General features: G+C 47.8%; 1 protein-coding gene across 1 annotated transcript in view; it reads right to left on the reverse strand.

Annotated features, from left to right (window-relative positions):
- Positions 1-24,108, reverse strand: part of DCHS2 (dachsous cadherin-related 2) — a 255,889-nt gene that overhangs the window by 40,036 nt on the left and 191,745 nt on the right. The window contains exons 11-13 of the mRNA XM_039540929.1: positions 15,785-15,919; positions 15,311-15,520; positions 2,262-3,119 (exon numbers count right to left, since the gene is read on the reverse strand). Coding sequence (XP_039396863.1) covers positions 2,262-3,119; positions 15,311-15,520; positions 15,785-15,919 — 1,203 coding nt within the window. The remainder of the gene's footprint in view (positions 1-2,261; positions 3,120-15,310; positions 15,521-15,784; positions 15,920-24,108) is intronic.

Below are 24,108 nucleotides of genomic sequence, written 5' to 3' on the forward strand. Positions count from 1 at the left end.
CCGCACGCTGCGGCTGTTCCGGCGAGGCGCTGAGACTCCGGGTGAGGAGGGAGCCGGGGGTAAGAGGCTGGGGCCGAGGCGGGGGGGAAGCGGGACCCGCCGCCGAAGCGCAGCCCGGTCTTCGGCGGTGGGGGGCCCTTCCGTTCCGGGACCCGCCGCCGAAGTCCCCCGAAGACCCGCGGTGGGCCCCCCCCCGCCCGCCGCAGAATTACCGCCGAAGACCGGGCTGCACTTCGGCAGCGGGTCCCTCTGCGGCGGTAATTCGGCGGCGGGGGGCCCCCGCCGCGGGTCTTCGGGGGACTTCGGCGGCGGGTCCCGGAACGGAAGGGCCCCCCGCCGCCGAAGACCCCGGGCCCCCGGAATCCTCTGGGCGGCCCTGGAAGAGAAACAGAACTACTACTGTGGAACATCTCATAAAAGAATGCATAAAATAACTTGCTCTTCTATACCTGATAGTTTTCTTACTATACACAGTAAGCTTTCAGGCTGAAATCTTCTGATTTATCCTGAAGCTTCCTTAAACTTCCTTTAATCAAAATAATTTAAATGTACTGCTATTTATGTTTGCAATATATTTAGTGGGTGGCCATCAGACTATGGTATTCCCTTACCACAATTCCTTGGGGGATTTCAATAATTTCAGGCTGGGTTGCCTAACCTGTCCCATTACTATATCTGTAATTAGGCACATGCAGAATCACAAAAGCTTATCCATTGCTGAAAGGATATTTTGATTTTCTTTCTTTAAATGTATACAAGTTAAACAAACAATGCAGTACCAACAATAACACAAAAAACTGAGATCCCCACAGGCACTCTTCTACAACCGTATGGAAAAACCTGATTAACTAGGCTCCTGCAACATACCCTGAAGATTATCAGGCCTTGATATCCAATGAAGAAAAGTGCTATGTAAGAGCTATTATTATTATTATTATTCATTTATTATTACTGGGCCAAAGAGGCAGCAAAATCAAGAGTCCAGGACCCTCTACTTAGAACACCTTGCCCCTACTACTCCTAAATGTATAATTCTAGGGACCGTCAGTTAAAATGTCGCAGCTGAATTCACAAGGTTAAAGTATGGAAGAAGAGGTGGGGCCAGATAAAAACAAACAAACAAAACCAAAAAACCCTAGACTCCAGGAAATGAGAATCACGTCTTCCTGCAGCAATGGTGAGACAGGGGACAGTGTTCCCCCCCCTGGGGACAGGGATAGTATTAATTCTTGTCCAGTGCTCTGCAGGTATACTCCCAGTGGAATGTCTTATGGGCTACTCTGACCAGTTTACAGCAGCTCCCAGCAGGTCAAAATTGTGACTTCACTGAACTAACCCAAACTTTTCCCCCAACAACTTTATTCCACTACAGCCTAAAAGAAACAATGGTGGCACAGACTGCAGTGAATCTGGCCTTTATCTATAGGGGGCATTTAACAATGTGGGCTTCTATCTACTGCTTGCCCCTTGTACAAGTCTACCAATTTCACAATGTCTTGTTAAGAAAAATAATGTATTACAGCCTCTGTGCATTCTCCACCTACTTCTACACATTCTTTTAGCAAGTCTGAAACTGTGAGGAAAGTGTTGGAAAATCTCTGAATGCAGTTACAATACACCAGGGATTTCGCTAAAGCCAAAAATCATACATCGCAACAGGCATGTGTAGATTTCTCATCTTATCTGAGCTTTCACTGCATTTATTTAAGTGAACTATTAGTGACATATTATGTAATCAGTCTTGTTTGGACACACACACACACACACACACACACACACACACACACACACACACACACACACACACTCTGTCTTTATTCCAAGGAGATGCACGTTGGCAAGGAAAACTGCAAAGGATAAAAATTATGCATCCATCATTACAGCCACTTTGCAGATACAGAGCAGAGATGCTCAAGGGTTGTCCAAGGTGAGGGAGGATCATGCAGTGCAACATCCCTTTCTTCTCTTTGAAAAAGGAGCATCCTGCCTAACATGACTGGCATTCTGTTGTATATGTGCAGGGGCCAGAAACCCGACTACTCCTCTGAGAGGGCACATCATGCTCCCCTTTGGTCCATGGTGCACTGGCCAGGGAGAAATTTTTTTTCCTTAACATACTGTTTGCATATAGTCCAATTCCAATTTTACCCTGATGCTGCATGTTATTGAAAAAGGCTCCCTACACACTTCATCCTCAATAGTGCCCAACAGGTTAGGACTTTGGCCACTGACAGCCACAAGTTAGAGAGTCTGATACCCACCTGCTTCACTGTTTTCAGGCACAGTTACTGCATACAAACTATGGCTGAATGACATCACCTCCTCTTGTTCCCTTGTGGAAATGGCTAATAGAGCTGTGGCTGTCCTAGCTGGAACACCTTGATCTGAAGCCAATACCAGCAGGTGGGAACTGAAACCATCAGAAGGCAATGGCTCTTGAAGATAAATCTCTCCTGTATTAATGTCAATACAAAACATAGTTCCAGGTACTGCAAAATTAAAAACCACTGCACCATTTGGCCCCAGATCCATGTCCGCAGCTCTCACAGTGGCTATTGTCTGATTCACAGAGGTTTCAGGAGGCGCATAAACTTTGAAAGGGTTCTGTAGAAAAACTGGACTATTGTCATTGGCATCATCAATGTGCACCATAATGTTAACTGTAGTACTTCTTGGGCCTTGGATGCTACAGTCACTTGCCACCGCTCTAAATGCATACTGAGATTTAGTCTCCCGGTCTAGTGCTTTTGTAGTAACTATAGCACCAGTTGTACTGTTAACAGTAAATGCTCCAAGGGTGTCATCAATGAGCGAATACATGACCTCACCATTCAGGCCACCATCTTCATCTGAAGCAAAGAGCTCAAGAACTACTGATCCTTCCTCAACATCTTCTCTCACAGAGGTCTGATAGGTCTTCTTTGCAAATATAGGGCTGTTGTCATTTTCATCCAGGACTGTAATCTGTAGCTGTGTTGTGGAGCTTCTTGGTGGGCTGCCCAGGTCATGACATTCAATAATGAGGGTAAAGTTGCTGGCATCCTCCCTGTCTAAACTACGAGTGGCCACGAGTTCTCCTGAAGTATCGTTTAGAGTGAAGTATTCTTCAATATTTCCACCTTTAAAATACAATAAAAATAAAACTATCACAAACAATTCTAATTTGAAAAAACCCTTTGCTAGTACCATTATGTTAATTGTAATAGCATGATCCTATTGCTAGTACAGCTGGTGCACTCATGTGCCTTTGGCATATTTTCCTCCTTTTATAAAAATTAAAACCTGCACTTCATTTAAATCAGTGGGTGGCAGTGACAGTAAATCCAGAATGTCATATCCTTTTACAGAACAGCTATTTTGCCAGATGCATGTCTTTTTTCCCAAATCAACACACCTTATAAAATCTAGTGCAACTATACTGCTGCACAAAGTGAACTCTTCCCAACCTTGGCTACAAATTCCAGAAACCCATAAAGCATTGCTGACAACAAATGTGGTTATTTGCCCCTTGCTTTCAACTACAAACCTGTCTCTTAGAAATGAACTGTAATGAGGTCTTTTCCACTTTTTTCATTTTTAAAGCTACTATTAAATATCTGGAGCAATGGATTTGAGTTATAATGTTTTTTTAAAGTGACCAGAATAAGTATATTTCAACAGATCAAGATAATTTTCAAATTAAAAGCATAAAAATCTAAGATGACTCTATAGCCCTTTCTACATAGTTGGAGTAAAGCAGGGATAATCAGCAGTTATCAGTGCTGCCATCAATTTATTTTTGTAATACTGCAGAGGGTCCCAAATCAAAGTAAACAGTGTCTTGCCATTTTTGGGGTGAGGGTAGTACAGGAAGGTTTTAAGAGTTGGGCAGGGGCTGTGTTGGAGTTTCTTGGCATGGTGCACTTGGGGATGGTTTGGCAACTTGGAAGACCGGTTGGAGGTTTTTATCATTGGTGGTTGAAAGAAACTTTCATCACCTGGAAGGTGGACTTGGTATCTATCCACACCTATTTTTAAAGTGAAAGGAGGATTGGGTTGGGGGCCCCTATATGGGGGGCTGAAGAGAGAATCAGAAAAACATTGAAAAGGCTTTTGTTTTGTTTTAGATTAACTGTTACTTACAGTCACTGTGGTTCTTTGCGATGTGATGCAGGCGTGCATCCCACTGAGGTATGTGTGCGCCCAGAGCACCGGAGCCAGAGAATTTTGTCTAGCAGTTCCCATAAAAGACGGTTACTCACCTGTAGTAACTGGTGTTCTTCGAGATGTGTTGCTCCAATCCATTCCAGTTAGGTGTGCGCGCCGCGCGTGCACGGCTTCTCCGGAACTTTTTCCCCTAGCAACCCCGGCGGGCCGGCTGGGCGCCCCCTGGAGTGGCGCCGCTATGGCGCTAAATATATACCCCAGCCGGCCCGTCCGCTCCTCAGTTCCTTCTTGCCGGCTACTCCGACAGTGGGGAAGGAGGGCGGGTCTGGAATGGATTGGAGCAACACATCTCGAAGAACACCAGTTACTACAGGTGAGTAACCGTCTTTTCTTCTTCGAGTGATTGCTCCAATGCATTCCAGTTAGGTGAATCCCAAGCCTTACCTTAGGCGGTGGGGTCGGAGTGAGACGTTGCGGAGTGTAAAACCGCGGAGCCGAAGGCTGCGTCGTCTCTAGACTGCTGCACCAACGCGTAGTGGGAGGCGAAGGTGTGGACCGAAGACCAGGTAGCCGCTCTGCAGATGTCCTGGATGGGGACATGGCTCAGGAAGGCGGCGAGGCTTGCGCTCGTAGAGTGAGCGGTGAGTCGGCATGGAGTCACGTGAGCTAGCTCGTAGCATGACCGGATGCATTGGGTCACCCAGGAGGCAATGCGTTGGGTAGAGACTGGCTCGCCTTTCATGCGATCAGCGACTGCGATGAAGAGCTGGGTGGAACGCCGAAAAGGCCTTGTCCGGTCGATGTAAAACGCCAGCGCCCTACGGACGTCGAGGGTGTGGAGCTGTTGCTCCCGGGGCGAAGCGTGGGGCTTCGGGAAGAAGACCGGGAGGAAGATGTCTTGATTAAGGTGGAAGGCCGAGACCACCTTTGGTAGGAAGGCCGGGTGAGGGCGAAGCTGCACCTTATCCGCGTGGAAGACGGTATAGGGAGGGCCCACCGTCAATGCTCGTAGCTCCGAGACTCTCCTTGCCGATGTTATGGCAACCAGGAAGGCCGTCTTATAGGAGAGGTAGAGGAGAGAACACGTGGCCATCGGCTCGAATGGAGGACCCGTGAGTCTGGCCAGGACGAGGTTCAGGTCCCAGGTCGGGGCAGGGCGACGCACCGGCGGGTACAAGCGGTCGAGGCCCTTCAGGAAGCGGGAGACCATCGGATTGGCAAAGATGGTCCGACCCTCCGCCGACGGACGAAAGGCGGACACCGCGGCGAGGTGGACTCTCAAAGAGGAAACCGCCAGACCCTGCTCCTTAAGGTACCATAGGTAGTCCAGGATGGTAGCGATGGGTACCACGAAAGGGTTGAGCCCCTGCTGGTCACACCAGAGCGCGAACCTCTTCCATTTTGCCATGTATGTAGTAATGGGTGGAAGGCTTTCTACTTTCAAGCAGGACCTGCTGTACGGCTGCCGAACATCCTCTCTGCGTGGGTCAACCACGCAGGAACCAGGCTGTAAGATGGAGAGATTGCAGATTGGGGTGGAGGAGTCTGCCGAAGTCCTGTGTGATGAGGTCCGGCCACAATGGGAGGGTGATGGGCTCCCGAACGGAGAGCTCGAGCAGCAGGGTGTACCAATGCTGCCGCGGCCAGGCCGGAGCCACGAGTATCATGGTGGCTCGATCCCTCCGAAGCTTCTGGAGCACTCTGTGCACTAGCGGAAACGGAGGGAAGGCATAGAGGAGGTGAGTCTGCCACGGATAGAGGAAGGCGTCGGACAGAGATCCCGGCGAGTGCCCTCGGAACGAGCAGAACTGGAGACACTTCCTGTTCGCCCTGGAGGCGAAGAGGTCGACCCGGGGAAACCCCCACCTCTGGAAAATCGTGTGTACCACGTCGGGACGGAGGGACCACTCGTGGGAGAGAAACGACCTGCTGAGGCGGTCGGCTAGCGTGTTCTGCACTCCCGGAAGAAAGGACGCTTCCAGGTGAATGGAGTGGGTCACGCAGAAGTCCCAGAGGAGGATCGCCTCCTTGCAGAGGGGGGACGAGCGAGCTCCGCCCTGCTTGTTCACATAGGCTAGAGCTGTTGTGTTGTCCGTGAATACTGTCACCCAGCGGTCTTGCAGGTTGGTCCGAAAGGCGTGACATGCAAAACGGATCGCCCGGAGCTCGCGGACATTGATGTGGAGAGCGAGCTCCTGGGGCGACCAGAGGCCTTGCGTGTGAAGGTCCCCCAGGTGAGCCCCCCAACCGAGTGCCGAGGCGTCCGTGGTCAGCGTCGCGGACGGACGAGGAGGGTGGAACGGTACTCCAGCGCAGACGATCTCTGGGTCGAGCCACCAGCGGAGGGACTCGAGGGTCGGTCTCGTGACCGTGACCACCATGTCGATGTGGTCGCGGTGCGGGCGGTACACCGACGCCAGCCACGACTGGAACGGACGGAGGTGGAGTCGCGCGTACGCGGTGACATATGTACACGATGCCATGTGACCGAGGAGGCGGAGGCATGACCGCACCGTCGTGGTCGGAAAGTTGACCAGCTCCCTGATGAGGGAGACCATTGTCAGGTGCCGAGACCGCGGCAGGCAGGCGCGGCCCACCGAGGAGTCGAGGATCGCGCCAATGAATTCCACCCGCTGTGTTGGGAGCAGGGTAGACTTCTCGGCATTGACAAGCAGTCCGAGGTGTTGAAAGAGGGACAGGATTTCCGCCACCTGTCGCTGTACTAGCCCCTGCGACTGCCCCCGAATCAACCAGTCGTCCAGATAGGGGTAGACATGGATCTGGCGCCTGCGAAGGGCTGCTGCTACCACTGCCATGCACTTTGTAAACACCCTCGGTGCCGTGGCAAGTCCGAAAGGTAACACGGCGAACTGGTAGTGGTCTTTGTTGACTAGAAACCGAAGGAAGCGCCTGTGAGGGGGGTAAATTGCGACATGGAAGTAAGCGTCCTTCATGTCGAGGGCGGCAAACCAATCTCCCGGATCCAGAGAGGGAATGATGGTCCCCAAGGTGACCATGCGAAATTTGGGCTTGAGCAGGTATTTGTTCAGCTCGCGAAGGTCCAGAATAGGACGTAACCCTCCTTTCGCCTTGGGGATAAGGAAATAACGGGAATAGAATCCCCTGCCCCGTCTGTCTGGAGGCACTACCTCTATGGCACCCACGCTCAGTAGAGTCTGGACCTCTTGCAGGAGGACTTGCTCGTGAGATGGGTCCCTGAAGAGGGACAGGGAGGGTGGGTGGGAAGGAGGGGGCGAAACAAATTGTAGACGGTATCCCGACTGGACAGTCTGAAGAACCCAGCTGTCCGATGTTATTCGGGACCACGCAGGACGAAAATAGGAGAGGCGGTTGGAAAACAAACGGGGAGGATCCGAGATGGAGAGTGATGGGCCGCCCCCGGGCGTCCCATCAAAAGGCCTGCTTGGACCCTTGCGGGCCCTTGGAAGAGGCCTGGGACTGGTTGCGACGGTTACCCGAAGGCCGCCGGTGATTTTGTCCCTGACGTCTAGACGTGTACGGACGGTAACGCTGCTGCGGGAAGGACCGAGGGGCCTGTTGCCGGAAAGACCTGCGTTGCGGAGCCGGGCGTGTGCATGCCAAGAGTTCGTATGGCGTCGCCCATCTTTCAAGGTCTGTATCCGCGAATCGGTCTTTTCGGAGAATAGGCCTTTCGTGTCAAATGGCAGGTCCTGCAGCGTGTACTGCACCTCTTGCGGGAGCGTAGAGGATTGCAGCCATGAGATGCGACGCATCGTCACCCCTGTCGCTATTGTCCGCGCCCCCGAGTCCGCCGCGTCGAGGGCCGCCGTAATGGACGAGCGTGAGGACGTCTTTCCCTCCTCGAGCATCGCTGAGAACTCCTGGCGGGAAGTTGTAGGCAGAAGTTCGGTGTATTTTGCCAGGGATGTCAAGATGTCAAACACATACCTGGCCAGGAGGACCATTTGGTTAGCTATGCGCATCTGCAGGCCGCCCGCGGCGTAGACTTTACGGCCTAGCAGGTCCATCCTCCGGCGCCCTTGGATTTGGGCGCGGGGCGGTTGACCGTTCCGTTCACGGCCATTCACAGACTGCACGACAAGCGAGTCCGGGGTTGGGTGCGAGTATAAGTACTCATAGCCCGTAGGGGGGGCTGAGTACTTCCGCTCTACCCCTCGCGCAGTGGGGGGGATGGACGCGGGTGTTTGCCAGAGCGTGGCCGCGTTCTTTTGTATGGTCTTCACAAAAGGCAGTGCCACGCGCACTGGAGTGTCCGAACCGACCACATTAGTTATGGGGTCCTCATCCTCCTGGACCTCTGCCACCGGAAGGCCCATGGCCGTCGCCACCCGACGGAGTAGTTCCTGGTGGGCCTTGAGGTCAATGGGGGGCGGGTCTTTAGCAGAAGTCCCAGCCACCGCTTCGTCCGGGGACGATGACGAGGACATTGCTTGGCCGATGGCCTCCACTGGAGGGGCCGTCAGAGGCGCCTCAGCCAGGCCAGGCTGGACGGGGGCCTGGTGGTCCCGCGGCATCGAGGGCTCGCGGGGAGGTGACCCCGGAGGGCGACTGATCGACGCTTCGGGCACCCGCGGCGATGTCTCGTGGGGGAAGCGGAATGCCTTGCGCTTCGTGATGACCCCAGGGCACCCAGAATCCCCACTGCTGAGCACCTTGCGGATGGTCGTGTGGGGTTGGCGGCAATGAGCCGGTGCCGTCCGCGCCAGAGGCGACCGATGCCGGACGAGACGGCCAGGGTGGGGCGGAGCCCGAAGCCGAGGCTTGCGGAATACTGCCGGATGGTCTGGAGGCCCGGTGTCCGTCCGTCCGGTACCGGGAGGGAGACCTCGACCAACGGCCACCGCGGTGCCGGGAGCTCGACCGGTTCCGGGAGCTCGACCGGGAGCCGGACCTGCGGTGCCGGGAGCGGCTGCGGGAGTTCCGGTGTCGGGAACGGTGCCGGGACGGGGACCTCCGGCTGCGTCGACGCGACGGTGATCGGGACCTTGACCGGTGCCGGGAGTGCGACCGGTACCGGGATGACGATCGGTACCGGGACTGCGACCGGCGGCGAGATGGCGAGCGGTACCGCGATGGGGAGCGGTGCCGAGATCTCGACCGGCTGGACGGCGAGCGGCGACGGGTCCTAGAGCGCGAGCGGGACCGAGAGTGTCGACCGTGCCGGTGGTCCACAGATGGAGGTCGGACCATCCTCGCCGGTTTTCCAGCCGACGGAACAGCCCGCACCGGCGGTGCCGGGGGCCGGAGGCTCGGTGCCTCTACGAGCTGAATTAGCTCTCGTGCGGCGGAGTACGTCTCCGGCGTCGTCGGCAGCCTTGGCTCAACTCCGGACGGCACTGGGGAGCGCGGCGGTACCGGACTCGACGGACCTGGCGGAGTCAACAGCCCAGTGTCTGCCTTGCGCGCGGTCACCACTGGGGGCGCAGGCGGCACAAGCACTTTAGCTGAGTCCTCAGCACGGGACTTAGCTATGGCTTTGGCGAAGCCCACGCTCGCCGGCGAGTGAGCGGTGCCGGTCTTCGGCGCCGGGGGTGGGGCCTGCGGGACCTCGGTACCGGGGCGGCCCGGTGCCGCTGGTGCGCTCTGAACCGAGGAGGTCCTCGGTGCCGGCGTCGCTGGTGCCGCCGGTTGGAGCGACGCTTCCATAAGTATCTGCTTAAGCCTGTGGTCCCGTTCTTTGCGTGTCCGTGGCTTAAAAGCAGAACAGATAACGCACTTGTCGGTGCGATGTCCTTCTCCGAGGCAACGGAGGCAAGCGTCGTGTGGATCTCCAACGGGCATAGGCTTTTGGCACACAGCGCAGGGCTTGAAGCCCGGTGCCCTGGGCATGAGCCCGCACCGGGGAGGGAAAAGGGGGGGGAAGCCCCCCTTAACCAACTACTATCTAGAACAACTACACTAAGACAACTATAAGAACTGAAACACTAACTATACAACTAACTATATATATACAAAAAACGAAGAGTGAAGGCTAGGGTGGTGGAGGGCAGAGAGCACTCCACAGTTCCGACCGGCCGTCACGGGCGGTAAGAAGGAACTGAGGAGCGGACGGGCCGGCTGGGGTATATATTTAGCGCCATAGCGGCGCCACTCCAGGGGGCGCCCAGCCGGCCCGCCGGGGTTGCTAGGGGAAAAAGTTCCGGAGAAGCCGTGCACGCGCGGCGCGCACACCTAACTGGAATGCATTGGAGCAATCACTCGAAGAAGAAAGAGGTGGTGCTCATGCCTTGTGGCCATAGCCTCTCCCATGGCTATATAAGGAGATGCCTCCCTGACCTCACTCAGTTCCTTCACACCTAATGCCAAGAGACTAGCTTCCATAAGAACATAAGAACATAAGAACATAAGAAAGGCCGTACCGGGTCAGACCAAAGGTCCATCTAGCCCAGTATCTGTCTACCGACAGTGGCCAATGCCAGGTGCCCCTGAGGGAGTGAACCTAACAGGCAATGATCAAATGATCTCTCTCCTGCCATCCATCTCCATCCTCTGATGAACAGAGGCTAGGGACACCATTCTTACCCATCCTGGCTAATAGCCATTTATGGACTTAGCCACCATGAATTTATCCAGTCCCCTTTTAAACATTGTTATAGTCCTAGCCTTCACAACCTCCTCAGGTAAGGAGTTCCACAAGTTGACTGTGCGCTGTGTGAAGAAGAACTTCCTTTTATTTGTTTTAAACCTGCTGCCTATTAATTTCATTTGGTGACCCCTAGTTCTTGTATTATGTGAATAAGTAAATAACTTTTCCTTATCCACTTTCTCAACATCACTCATGATTTTATATACCTCTATCATGTCCCCCCTTAGTCTTCTCTTTTCCAAACTGAAGAGTCCTAGCCTCTTTAATCTTTCCTCATATGGGACCTTCTCTAAACCCCTAATCATTTTAGTTGCTCTTTTCTGAACCTTTTCTAGTGCTAGAATATCTTTTGAGGTGAGAGACCACATCTGTACACAGTATTCGAGATGCGGGCGTACCATGGATTTATATAAGGGCAATAATATATTCTCAGTCTTATTCTCTATCCCCTTTTAATGATTCCTAACATCCTGTTTGCTTTTTTGACCGCCTCTGCACACTGCGTGACATCTTCAGAGAACTATCCACGATAACTCCAAGATCTTTTCCTGACTCATTGTAGCTAAATTAGCCCCCATTATGTTGAATGTATAGTTGGGGTTATTTTTTCCAATGTGCATTACTTTACATTTATCCACATTAAATTTCATTTGCCATTTTGTTGCCCAATCACTTAGTTTTGTGAGATCTTTTTGAAGTTCTTCACAATCTGCTTTGGTCTTAACTATCTTGAGTAGTTTAGTATCATCTGCAAACTTTGCCACCTCACTGTTTACCCTTTCTCCAGATCATTTATGAATAAATTGAATAGGATTGGTCCTAGGACTGACCCTTGGGGAACACCACTAGTTACCCCTCTCCATTCTGAGAATTTACCATTAATTCCTACCCTTTGTTCCCTGTCCTTTAACCAGTTCTCAATCCATGAAAGGACCTTTCCTTTTATCCCATGACAGCTTAATTTACGTAAGAGCCTTTGGTGAGGGACCTTGTCAAAGGCTTTCTGGAAATCTAAGTACACTATGTCCACCGGATCCCCCTTGTCCACATGTTTGTTGACCCCTTCAAAGAACTCTAATAGATTAGTAAGACACGATTTCCCTTTACAGAAACCATGTTGACTATTGCTCAAGAGTTTATGTTTTTCTATGTGTCTGACAATTTTATTCTTTACTATTGTTTCAACTAATTTGCCCGGTACCGATGTTAGACTTACCGGTCTGTAATTGCCGGGATCACCCCTAGAGCCCTTTTTAAATATTGGCGTTACATTAGCTAACTTCCAATGAAGAGGGAATGGAGGATGGGTCGTGGAATACACATTAGCTTCACATCTCAAAGAACCACAGTTACCATGCTCTTTCTTCTTCTTTCAGTATATGCAGTCATGTATACCACTTAGGTGACTCACAAGCAGAACCACAGGAGGTGGGGTTCTGAGTCTACTTAAGGACTGCAGGACTGCCTTCCCAAAGTCTGCATCTGCTTTGGATGCCATGATAATGGCATAATGGTTCATAAATGTACATATGAACGACCATGTAGCAGCCCTGAAATTATACAATATTGCGATAGCTAAGAATGCTATTGAAGTAGCTGTGTCATATACAGTTTTGATGCAGTAAGTTATCCACTTAGAAAGTGTCTGTGAGGAGATTGCTTGCCCTTCATATAGTCTGCATATGACACAAACAGATGAGATATAGTCCTGTCCAAATAAAAGACCGGACATTGTCTGATGTCCAATGTGTGAAGACACTGCTCCTCCAGAGATGAATTGGCTTAGGAAAAACCTCAGGCAAATATATCACCTGGTTTAAATGAAATTGAGAGAAATTAGACTCAAATTTTGGTGTCTTTGGAGAACTGTGTGTATGGAGGCTCTGCCATCAAAGCCTGAAACTCACTCTCCTTGTAGATGTTATCACCACAAGGAATGCAGGTTTTTGAGGAGAGGAACAAGATCCCAATGGCTTGAATGGAGGTCCACTAAGAAGGCTTTAGGATCCTATGGTTGATAGGAAGGGCTACTTCTCCCAGGAGCAGAAGGCTGAAGGATATCCAATAACTCTGCCTGAATGCCCAGGGAGGCAGCCACATGTTTCAAAAGGTCTGGAGAGTCCTTGAAATCTTCAGTGTTGGAGGAGAGGAAGAGCCAGACACTGCTGAATCATCTGGGGATGAAGAAGAGTTGGTTAACTGTGCCAATGCTGGCTCCCATTCCTGGATTGATGGAGCTGGAAGGAGTAGCTCTATGAAGGCTGCACGGGGAAGCCTCACTGGTGCCTGATCCTGTGGGTCCACAGTTGCTACCACCAATCTGCCTGGCGATCTCTCCTTAGAGCAAGCTGAGAAGTGTGACCTCCCCAACCAAGGAGGATTCCACGGAGGATGCTAAGCATAAGGATAGGGTATCGATGGCCAGTAGCATTGGGCCAAGGGCCCCTGTCCTGACCGTGAGACAAGCACCAATCCTTGTGCCCATAGTGCTCCATAAAGGGTCCCCGATATGAGACAGGAGATAGAAAGCAGGAGGAGAAAGATCCTGACCTCAATGCCGAGGAGTCTCTAGTTTCTGGGGATAAAGGTGGAGACATACCTGAGGAAGTGATTAACTGGTTTGACTCATCCATCACCCTAAACAAGGCAGGGACCAGTGCCGATGATGGAAGCCATACTGCTGGCACCAAGTATGCTGCTACTGGAAGTGTTATCAACCCTGAAGTCAGCAGCAATAGTGAAGCAGCTGATGGTGCTGAAGTGGAGGGCTGTGAAAGCCACCACGGTCACATCTGCCATGCCAAATGCAACCGTGCCAAGAAGTTTTAAAGTGCCAAGGAGGTCCTTTGCTTAAGCCCGGTACTGGACGTGCTTCCACAGACTGTGGAAGGGGAACATCGGTGTGTGGTACCAATTAGCCCAAGAGTTCAGCAGCCCATCCAGCCAACAGGGCTGTAAATGACGTAGCTATGGCAAAGTCCTGGATGAAATGAGAGGTTGGGATGGTAAGGCAGAGGTGGTCCAGATCTGCCTGCTATACTGCCAACATGCAAACAGTTGATGCCTTGTCGATATTGGACTCAACAGATGCCCCAGGGTCAGAACCGCAGTTGCTGATACAGTGTCTCTGACTTCCCTACATGGTACTCCAGGGAGTGGTTAGAGACATTCCACATGCTGACACCCATGCCGGTCTACGCTCTTCCTGGGATCCCCAGGAGAACTGGAGTGGTCTTGATTAGTCTTATGTAACGTTTTCCTTGGTGCTCTCTACGGGGATCTTCTCCTCCATTCAGAGAAGTGCTGGCTCCAGAGCACGAAATGCCAGCACTCTCAGAACCTGAGGGTTACCTATGATCCAATGAGAGCCTTGGTGGCAAAGCAGCCACATGGCTTGTTTGGACAGGTGCTGCTTCAGGCGAAGGTCCCTATCCACCTGAATCAGTTTCTGAACAACCGACAGATCGAACACCACTCCTTGAGTGAGGCCTCCCTTAAGCACAGCAAATACCTTGTGTGGGGTATCGTTATTGGGATCATTCCCCCACATGACGGACAATGTTTAAACCCCGGTGATGGCATCATAGGGGGTATTTAAGTAAATACAACTAACACTAAATCTAACACTAGGGGTACTAACTATATAAAACTAGAACAAGACACTAAAATAGTGAAAGGTTGTGAGGTTAAGACCACAAAGAGCTCTAACTCCAGCCAGGGACTGTAAGAATAAATTGATAAATTGATGGGGTTTGGAGAGGTGCCGCCTCATATAGACGGGGAGGGGCTAAGACCACAAGGCACAAGCATGGCCCTTCTCCTGTCACTGGAGAAGACCACAAGGCACTGGGCACGCACACACCTAAGTGGAATACATGGCTGCATCTACTCGAAGAACCACCTAACATTTCCCAAATGTGAGATTGGCAGGCTTTAATGACCCATGGAGGGGATGAAATGGGGTGCAATTGGTTTCATTTTCCTGAAAGTGGGCTCAGTTTTCAAAACTGTTGATCTCGTTCATCCCCTGCCAGTGCAGGATTTTTTCCTGCTGTATATTCTTGCAGTGCTTTGTCCAGTCTAGTTTTAAATGTCTCAAGCATTTGAGCTTTCATCTCTTCCCTTAGGTCACTGTCCTCACCCAAAAGAGCTTTTGCAACATTACAAATTTCATCCCATATATAACACCCTGGAAAAATGTCTCCTTCTCCTTGGTGATTGTATTCTTCATGCACTTACAGATACTTACCATGCCCTCTCTTCATCAGCAAGCTATATTTAGGTCTTTTAATCTTTTTCCTATTTTCACCCCTCCAGATTATTTTTGTTCCTCTCTTCTGTACACTCCCAAATCTGATTGCTAGGCTGTGAGGTTGGGTTGGAAGTGTGTGCCAATGGAGGAGGTGGAAGGTTTTTTTCTGTTTAAAGGGAGTCTTAGGACTCCCCATTGCACTAGCTGAGATCTAGCTGGACTGGCTGAGATCAGAACTATTTTAAAACCTGACACTCCTGTTTAACTATTTTCTGACAACTTTTTTTGGTATTAGTAATATATAAAATAAAGACCATACTTACCAATTATTTGATATCGTAAAGTTCCATTATTGCCAGCATCTATATCTACAGCTAGTGTAGTGTGCACTATTGCAGGCTCTTGATTCTCCAGAATTTGAATCTCAGGGACAGGAAGGAGAAATTTAGGAGTATTGTCATTTTCATCCAGTACTTTGCAGATAACTGTTGCTGTGCTGGATAAAGAAGGGGTTCCACTGTCTCGAACCAGGACTGAGATGAAACACATAGAAAGGAAGCTTATATTAGTGATGTTAGTGTAATGATGACTCTTCATCAGTAATATCAAAATATTAGAGTCCATGTGCTATACAGAAAATAAGAGTACATGTGCTAACACAGCTGCTTTCTGTTCCTGAACATAATGCTACACCTATCTGAATAAGTCAAATGAAATTGAGAAAAGATAACACTGATGATAAGTGATCCCACACTCTCCACATCCCATTTTACCATACAAATATCTCATATTGTTACCTTTTATACTGTGAATCTCTTGGGTCTCCCTGTCGAGTGAGGCAGTTGTCATCACCTCTCCAGTATCGGAGTTTATCTGGAAAATCTCAAACCCATTTCCTGGTAAGATTTCATACTGAAGCAGGGAATTTATTCCTTAAAAACAGAAAGGAAAATCCAGTAAAATACAAAAGTTCCAGTTGAAAAACCCACTCTCTGGACACTGCTTTATACTTTTTTTCTGTGATCTTTAGTCTGTGGAAGGTGTTATGGATGAAATTAATGGAATAGCATTGTGTTTGCAGAAAACTTATACAAAATGAGCTGGCCATTTCACAGAATCAACGGAAACACATGGTCTCTGCCCTGATGAACCTATAATCTAGTTTTAGGTGTGACATGACTAGCATAGGTAATGTAGTAGAGAAGCATTGGAGTTAAGGAAAAAGGAGGACAAGAGCAACAAGATCATGCAGTAACTGAGTCTTGGCAAATACACATTTTAGCAGCTCAATAAAGTGTTTGCTGTTAAAATTATTAGTGATTCACTTCTCATGTGCATCTCAGAAGCAGTGTGCCTAAAGGAACCTGTTCAGGAACCCATGATGACTTCAAGAGACAGGCATCGGTATCTTTACTTCAGTTGATCTTGCCAGGGAGAAATCTCCAAGATGAAATATTTGGTTTTGAAAAGCCTTCTGGGATTCCCAAAAGTGACTGTTTAAGACTTTTCCCTCCAATATAAGTTCCTATATAAATGCAAAGAATCCTCCAGCAAGTGACCCATGCCCCACACTGCAGAGGAAGGCGAAAAATCCCCAGGGCCTCTGCCAATCTGCCCCGGAGGAAAATTTCTTCCTGATCCCAAATATGATGATCAGTTAAACCCTGAGCATGTGTGCAATACTCACCAGCCAGACACCCAGGAAAGAATTATCTGTAGTAATTCAGATCCCACCCCATCTAACATCCCATCACAGGCCATTGGGCATATTTAATGGTAATAGTCAAAATCAATTAATTGCCAAAATTAGGCTATCCCATCATACCATCCCCTTCAAAAACTTATCAAGCTTAGTCTTGAATCCAGATATGTCTTTTGCCCCCACTGCTCCCTTCGGAAGGCTGTCCCAGAACTTCATTCCTCTGATGGTTAGAAACCTTCATCTAATTTCAAGTCTAAACTTCCTGATGGCCAGTTTATATCCATCTGTTCTTGGGTCCACATTAGTACTGAGTTTAAATAATTCCTTTCCCTCACTGGTATTTATTCCTCTGATATATTTATAGAGAGCAATCATATTTTCCCTCAGCCTTCTTTTGGTTAGGCTAAACAAGCCAAGCTCTTTGAGTCTCCTTTCATAAGACAGGTTTTCCATTCCTTGGATCATCCTAGTAGTCCTTCTCTGTACCTGTTCCAGTTTGAATTCATCTTTCTTAAACATTGGAGACCAGAACTGCACACAGTATTCCAGATGAAATACTGGAAATACACCTTGCCTGATGCATCCCAAGACTGCATTAGCTTTTTTCACAGTCATATCACATTGGCGGCTCATAGTCATCCTGTGACCAACCAATACTCCGAGGTCCTTCTCCTTTGTTACTTCCAACTGATGAGTCCCCAGTTTATAACAAAAATTCTTGTTATTAATCCCTAAATGCATGACCTTGCACTTTTCACTATTAAATTTCATCCTATTACTATTACTCCAGTTTACAAGGTCATCCAGATCTTCCTGTAGGATATCCCGGTCTTTCTCTGTATTGGCAATACCTCCCAGCTTTGTGTCATCTGCAAACTTTATTTGCACACTCCCACTTTTTGTGCCAATGTCAGTAATAAAAAGATTAAATAAGATTGGTCCCAAAACTGATCCCTGAGGAACTCCACTAGTAACCTCCCTCCAGCCTGACAGTTCACTTTTCAGTATGACCCGTTGTAGTCTCCTCTTTAATCAGTTCCTTATCCATCTTTCAATTTTCATATTGATCCCCATCTTTTCCAATTTAACTAATAATTCCTCACGTGGAACCGTATCAAATGCCTTATTGAAATCAAGGTAAATTAGATCCACTGTGTTTCCTTTGTCTAAAAAATCTGTTACCTTCTCAAAGAAGGAGATCAGATTGGTTTGGCACAATCTACCTTTTGTAAAACCATGTTGTATTTTGTCCCAATTACCATTGACCTCAATATCCTTAACTACTTTCTCCTTCAAATTTTTTTCCAACACCTTGTATACTACAGATGTCAAACTAACAGGCCTGTAGTTACCCAGATCACTTTTTTGCCCTTTTTTAAAAATAGGGTACAGTACAACTCTTGAGTTTACAGATTCATTAAAAATTCTTGCTAATGGGCTTGCAATTTCATGTGCCAGTTCCTTTAATATTCTTGGATGAAGATTATCTGGGCCCTGTGATTTAGTCCCATTAAGATGTTTGAGTTTGGATTCTACCTTGGATGTGGTAATATCTACCTCCATATCCTCATTCCCATTTGTCATCCTGCCATTATCCCTAAGCTCCTCATTAGCCTCATTAAAGACTGAGGCAAAGTACTTGTTTAGATATTGGGCCATACCTAGATTATCTTTAACCTCCACTCCATCCTCAGTGTTTAGCGGTCACACTTCTTCTTTCTTTTTTTTCTCCTTATTTATACGGCTATAGAACCTTTTATTATTGGTTTTAATTCCCTTTGCAAGGTCCAACTCTACATGGCTTTTGGTCTTTCTCACTTTATCCCTACATGTTCTAACCTCAATAAGGTAGCTTTCCTTGTTGATCCCTCCTATCTTCCACTCCTTGTAGACTTTCTGCTTTTTCTTAATCACCTCTCTGCGATGCTTGCTCATCCAGCTTGGTCAACAACTCCTGCCTATCAAATTTTTCCCCTTTCTTGGAATGCAGGCTTGATGACTTAAAGTAATTCCAGGTCTCCTCCACCTTTAGATCCACAAGTTCTTCAGTCCAATCTACTTCCCTAACTAATTTCCTAATTTTTTTTTAAAGTTAGCCCTTTTGAAATCAAAAACCTTAGTCTCAGATCTATTTTTGTTTATCCTTCCATTTAGTATGAACTGAATTAGCTCATGATTGCTCGAACCAAGGTTGTCCCCTATAACCATTTTTTCTATGAGGTCTTCACTACTCACCAAAACCAAATCTAAAATGGCATCCCCTCTTGTTGGTTCTGCATCTACTTGGTGAAGGAATCCATCAGCTATCACACATCCAGGAAAATCCGAGCCCTATTATTATTACTAGCACTTGTCCACAAGTCTATATCTGGGAAGTTCATCTCCCATGATCACACAATTCCCATTAGTATTTACTTCATTAAAAACATTAAAGAGGTGTCTATCCATATCCAAATCAGATCCTGGTGGTCTATAGCACACCCCAAGCACTATCCCAGGGGAGGCTCTAGTAGCTTTCTTCCCAAATGTGATTTTTGCCCAGACAGACTCTTATCCATTCCATTACTTCTTATTTCTTTACAGTACATTAATATACAATGTTACTCCACCACCTTTGCCTTTATTTCTGTCTTTCCTAAACAGCACATAGCTTTCAATACCTGTACTCCAGGCATGACTACTATTCCACCATGTTTCTGTTATTCCTATAATATCTGGTTTCACTTCCTGCACCAGTAACTCTAGTTCCTCCATTTTGTTACCTAGGCTCCTCGCATTGGTGTACAAACATCTTAATTTTTGCTGTTTGACTTCACTCATATTCTTTACCCGATTACGCACTGACATTCTACCGCTTGTATCACCTATTAGACTGGTATCTTCACTACCCTTCCTCCTTATGTCCATTCTCCTACCCACAACTATATCCCTTCTTACTTCGTTTTCTTCCCTCTCAATGTTAAAATCCAGCATAGAGATTAGCTGGACATCTCCCAACCAATTCCCCCAAATTCGTAGTTTAAAGCTTTCTTAATCAGTTGTTCCAGCCTCCATCCTAGAAGTCTATTTCCCTCCCTACTCAGGTGAAGTCCATCCCGAGAGAACAGTCCTCTGTCCATGAATGCCTCCCAGTGGCCATACATCCCAATGCCCTCCTTATAGCACCACTGCCTGAGCCACCTGCTGATCATCATAATCTTGTCACACCTTTGTTGCCCTTCTCTAGGAACAGGCAGAATCCCACTGAAGATCACCTGAGCCTCCATTTCCTTAAGCATCTTCCCCAGCCTGGCATAGTCTCCCTTGATACATTCCAGTGAGAATCTAGCCGTATCATTTGTTCCCATCTGAAGGACAATCAGTGGATTCTTTTCCGCTCCCATTAGGATCCTCTTCAGCCTCAAGTCCACATCCAGTATCTTAGCACCCGGCAGACACCCTTTTGTTCTCTGGGAAGTCTTTAAACCATAATTTGAGAACTTCAGTACAGGAGTGGGTGGGTGAGATTCTGTGGCCTGCATTGTGCAGGAGGTCACACTAGATTATCATAATTGTCCCTTCTGACCTTAAAGTCTACGAGTCTATGAGTTTACAAGTATGAACTCCATACTATATTCCTAATTAGTCCTTCGAACACCTTGATTGCTATTTAATGAGCTCATTATAACTTTGTCCTGTGTAATTCCTGATTATGCATGCAGATATATCGCTTGGTGTATAGTATGGGATCACTACAATGTCTGGGTGTCTCTGGAACTGGGGTGGGCAAACTTTTTGGCCCAAGGGCCACATTGGGGAATAGAAATTGTATGGCGGGCCATGAATGCTCACAAAATTGGGGTTGGGGTGCAGGAGGGGGTGTGGGCTCTGGGGTGGTGTCATAAACAGATAGTTAAGGGTTAAGGTCTCTTTTACCTGTAAGGGTTAACAAGCTCAGTAAACCTGGCAAACACCTGACCAGAGGACCAATCAGGGGACAAGATACTTTCAAACCTCGGTGGAGGGAAGTCTTTGTTTGTGTTCTTTGTTTTGGGGGCTGTTCTCTCTTGGGATTAAGAGAGGCCAGACGCACTTCCAGGCTCTCCAAGCTTCCTGAAATATTCTCTTCTATTCAGTATAGTGAGTATTAGAAAGGCGGATTAGTCTTTTGATTAATTTCTGTATTTGCAAATGTGTGTTTGCTGGAACAATATTTTACCTCTTTGCTGTACTTGTATTTATGCTAGAGTCCCTCTAGTTTTTATAAGCTGTACCCTGTAAACTTCCATCCGGATTTTACATAGCTAAATTTTACCTTTTCTTTTTTTCTTTAATTAAAAGCTTTTCTTTTTAAGAACCTGTTTGATTTTTCCCTTGTTTGAGACCCCAGGGGATTAGTCTGACTCACCAGGGATAGGTGGGGAGAAGAGAGGAGGGGGGAAGGTCACTCCCTCTTTGTTTTTGATTCAAGGAGTTTGAATCAAAGAAGTTTTCCCTGACGACCAAGGGAGGGAAAGTCTGGGAGGGGGAATGATTTATTTCCCTTTGTGTTAAGATCCCAGGAGTTTGGATCTGGGTTCCCCCCGGGAAAGGTTTGGGGGAACAGAGAGTGTGCCAAAACACTATATTTTTGGCTGGTGGCAGTGTTACCAGATCTAAGCTAGGATTTAAGCTTAGAAGGATCCATGCAGGTCCCCATCTTTTGGATGCTAAAGTTAAAAGTGGGGAACAAACCTATGACAGGTGGGGCTGGGGATGAGGAGTTTGGAGTGTAGGAGGGTGCTAGGACTGAGGGGCTCGGCAGGTGGGAGGGGGATAAGGGTTGGGGTAGGGGTGCAGGAAAGGGTGCAGGTTCCAGCTGGGGGTGCAGTCTCTGGAGTGTGGGTGGGCCTGGGGATGAGAGGTTTGGGGTGCAGGAAGGTGCTCAGGTCTGGGATTGAGGGGTTTGGAGAGACTCAGGGGGATCAGGGCTGGGGCAGGGGCATGGGGAGAGGCTCGGAGGTGCAGGCTCCGAGTGACGCTTACCTCAAGCGGCTCCCAGAAGCAGTGGAATGTCCCTTCTCCACCTCCTACACAGAGTCATGGCCATGTGGCTCTGCATGCTGCCCCATCTGCAGCCACCACCTCTGCAGCTCCCATTGGAGTGCGTAGGAGCCGGAGCAGGGCCATGCCGCAGCTTCCAGAAGCTGCATGGTGCAGTCCCCGACCCAGTGCCCTGGCTGGAGTGGGGCCAAGCCACATGGTGTAGCTTGTGGGCCGGTTTAAAACAGCTCATGGGCTGCATCCAGCCCACGGGCTGTAGTTTGCCCACCCCTACTCTGGAGAATAAGGAGATTAGCAAAGGTAGACTTTTTTTATATTTCTTTTCAAAGCTGCCTGCCTCCTGTGTAGACGGATAAATCTGATTCCACATTCCTATCCATTATGGATTCAAAATAATTTCTCCCATTTTTCTTGTGGTTTCAATGCTCTTCTGAGGAAAGTATAACATCATTTCCATATTTGGTTATAGAGTAAGATCATTCACACTACTAACTTTAATGAGATTAATCCTATATTATATATGAAGGGCAACTTGCATTCATCTTGTACTATTGTGCAAGTATATTTCCAGCTTTTCACAAGTTCCATTCGATCATTTTTCTGTTTTTTTTTTAAACTAACAACAGACTATTAGTAGTTTAGGTACAGTTAATGCAGCTGGAAAAGGTTGGAGTTCTTAGCAAATTCTGAAGCTATTTAGGCTCAAACACCCTGGACTTGATTCTGTTCTCAGATATAACAGTGGAAATCAGGATAAACTCCATTTAGGGTGACCAGATGTCCTGATTTTTATAGGGACAGTCCCGATTTTTGGATCTTTTTCTTATATAGGCTCCTATTACTCTCCACCCTCGTCCCGATTTTTCACACTTGCTGTGTGGTCACCCTAAGTCCATTAGAGTTGGAGTTGTATTCATGTAAACTCAGTGTGAGAGGAGAAAAAAAGTCCTGCCAGCCAAGGCCTTGTTTTTCTTTAATTTAGCCTTGGTGAAACAGATTCATACACCTTAATGAAGTTACTGTCATTTGATTAAGGGACTAACTACTGTAAATGGACTTGCTTCTTATTAATTCAAAGGGATAACATGTTCATTCAAAATACAAGTAAAGTTGTGTAGGAGAAAGAGGATACATTAAATATGCTCTTAAATCTTTCTAGATAAGAGAAAAACCATGTAATGGAAAAGACAACCCTGGAGTAACCTCATGCAAAATTAAAGGTCAACAACCCACTGCAGGCCTTCCCCATGCAAAGTATATTTTACCTAAATATAAAAGCATCACTGCAGCTCTAGCTGTGTGGAAAATGGCTACATTCGCTGATACAAGTCAACTGCACATAGCAATCATTAGCTACATCTGAAAGTACAAACACTGTAAATGGAGAAAGAAGATAACTGCTGAATTAGGGATAGAGATTGCATGAATTTGTGATAAAAGCCTTTGTCCTTTTGCAACTAAAGGCCTTGAATTAAGGCCTTCATGAGCAGATTCTTCACAACGGTCATTATTTGTAGCCAATGCTACACAGACACATAGCTACCATAACAGTCAGCTAACCACATAAATGCACTATTAGAAATAAAATTTCCAACCTTTAAAATAAAAACCACAAGCTTCTATCCTTTGAGCTAGAGGACATTCTTGATTAATTGCCAGTGTGGGAATGCTTATAATATCCTCCCTTCAGGCCTCCAGTCACTGGACCGCAAGTCCATTAGAGGATGATAAACACTGACACTCTATCCAGGAGAGGGAAGTGGTGGTCATACATTCAGTGCATTACAATATCACACACCTGGCAGAACAAGTGACATATTTAGACTCTGGAGGTGCACTATTGACAGCTCTTGCTAAGGAAGCTTAAATGTTTCCATTCCAACCCCCCTTTTCCAGTTGCTTATAACTTTCTGAAACATTTCCTTTTTAACAGAATTTTTCTCTGCCCAAGTGGAATTATTTTTCTGGAAGTTTGAGTGGAACTTTGCTCCAACTACTGGTAAAAAAGGCTTGGAGCCCAACAAACCCACAACGAGGAAACACTTTTCTACCATTCAGAATCTCCCATCTGAAGAGTTTGTACTTCACCAGCCAGAGAAAAGTCAGGAGGATGGACAGCCAGGCTTCCCCATGCTCTCTCTTACTCTAACTCTTGGCTCCACAGTATCCTCTCTGTGGCAAAGCTCAGAAGCTCTACAGTAGGTGGGAAGTCTCTGTAGCTGCTCTCCTGCAGAGTTCCTAAGCTTCAAAATGCTACTGCATCATACAACTAATATGAAATGAATGAAGCAGGACTATTTACTGCACATTATATTTACTACACACTTACTCATTCCATAAATCCCATATTCCTTGCTGTTACTCTTGACCACACACTCTCCTTTAGAACTCACATTG

The sequence above is a fragment of the Mauremys reevesii genome, linkage group 5 (assembly GCF_016161935.1).
Source record: "Mauremys reevesii isolate NIE-2019 linkage group 5, ASM1616193v1, whole genome shotgun sequence".
NCBI lineage: Eukaryota > Metazoa > Chordata > Testudines > Geoemydidae > Mauremys > Mauremys reevesii.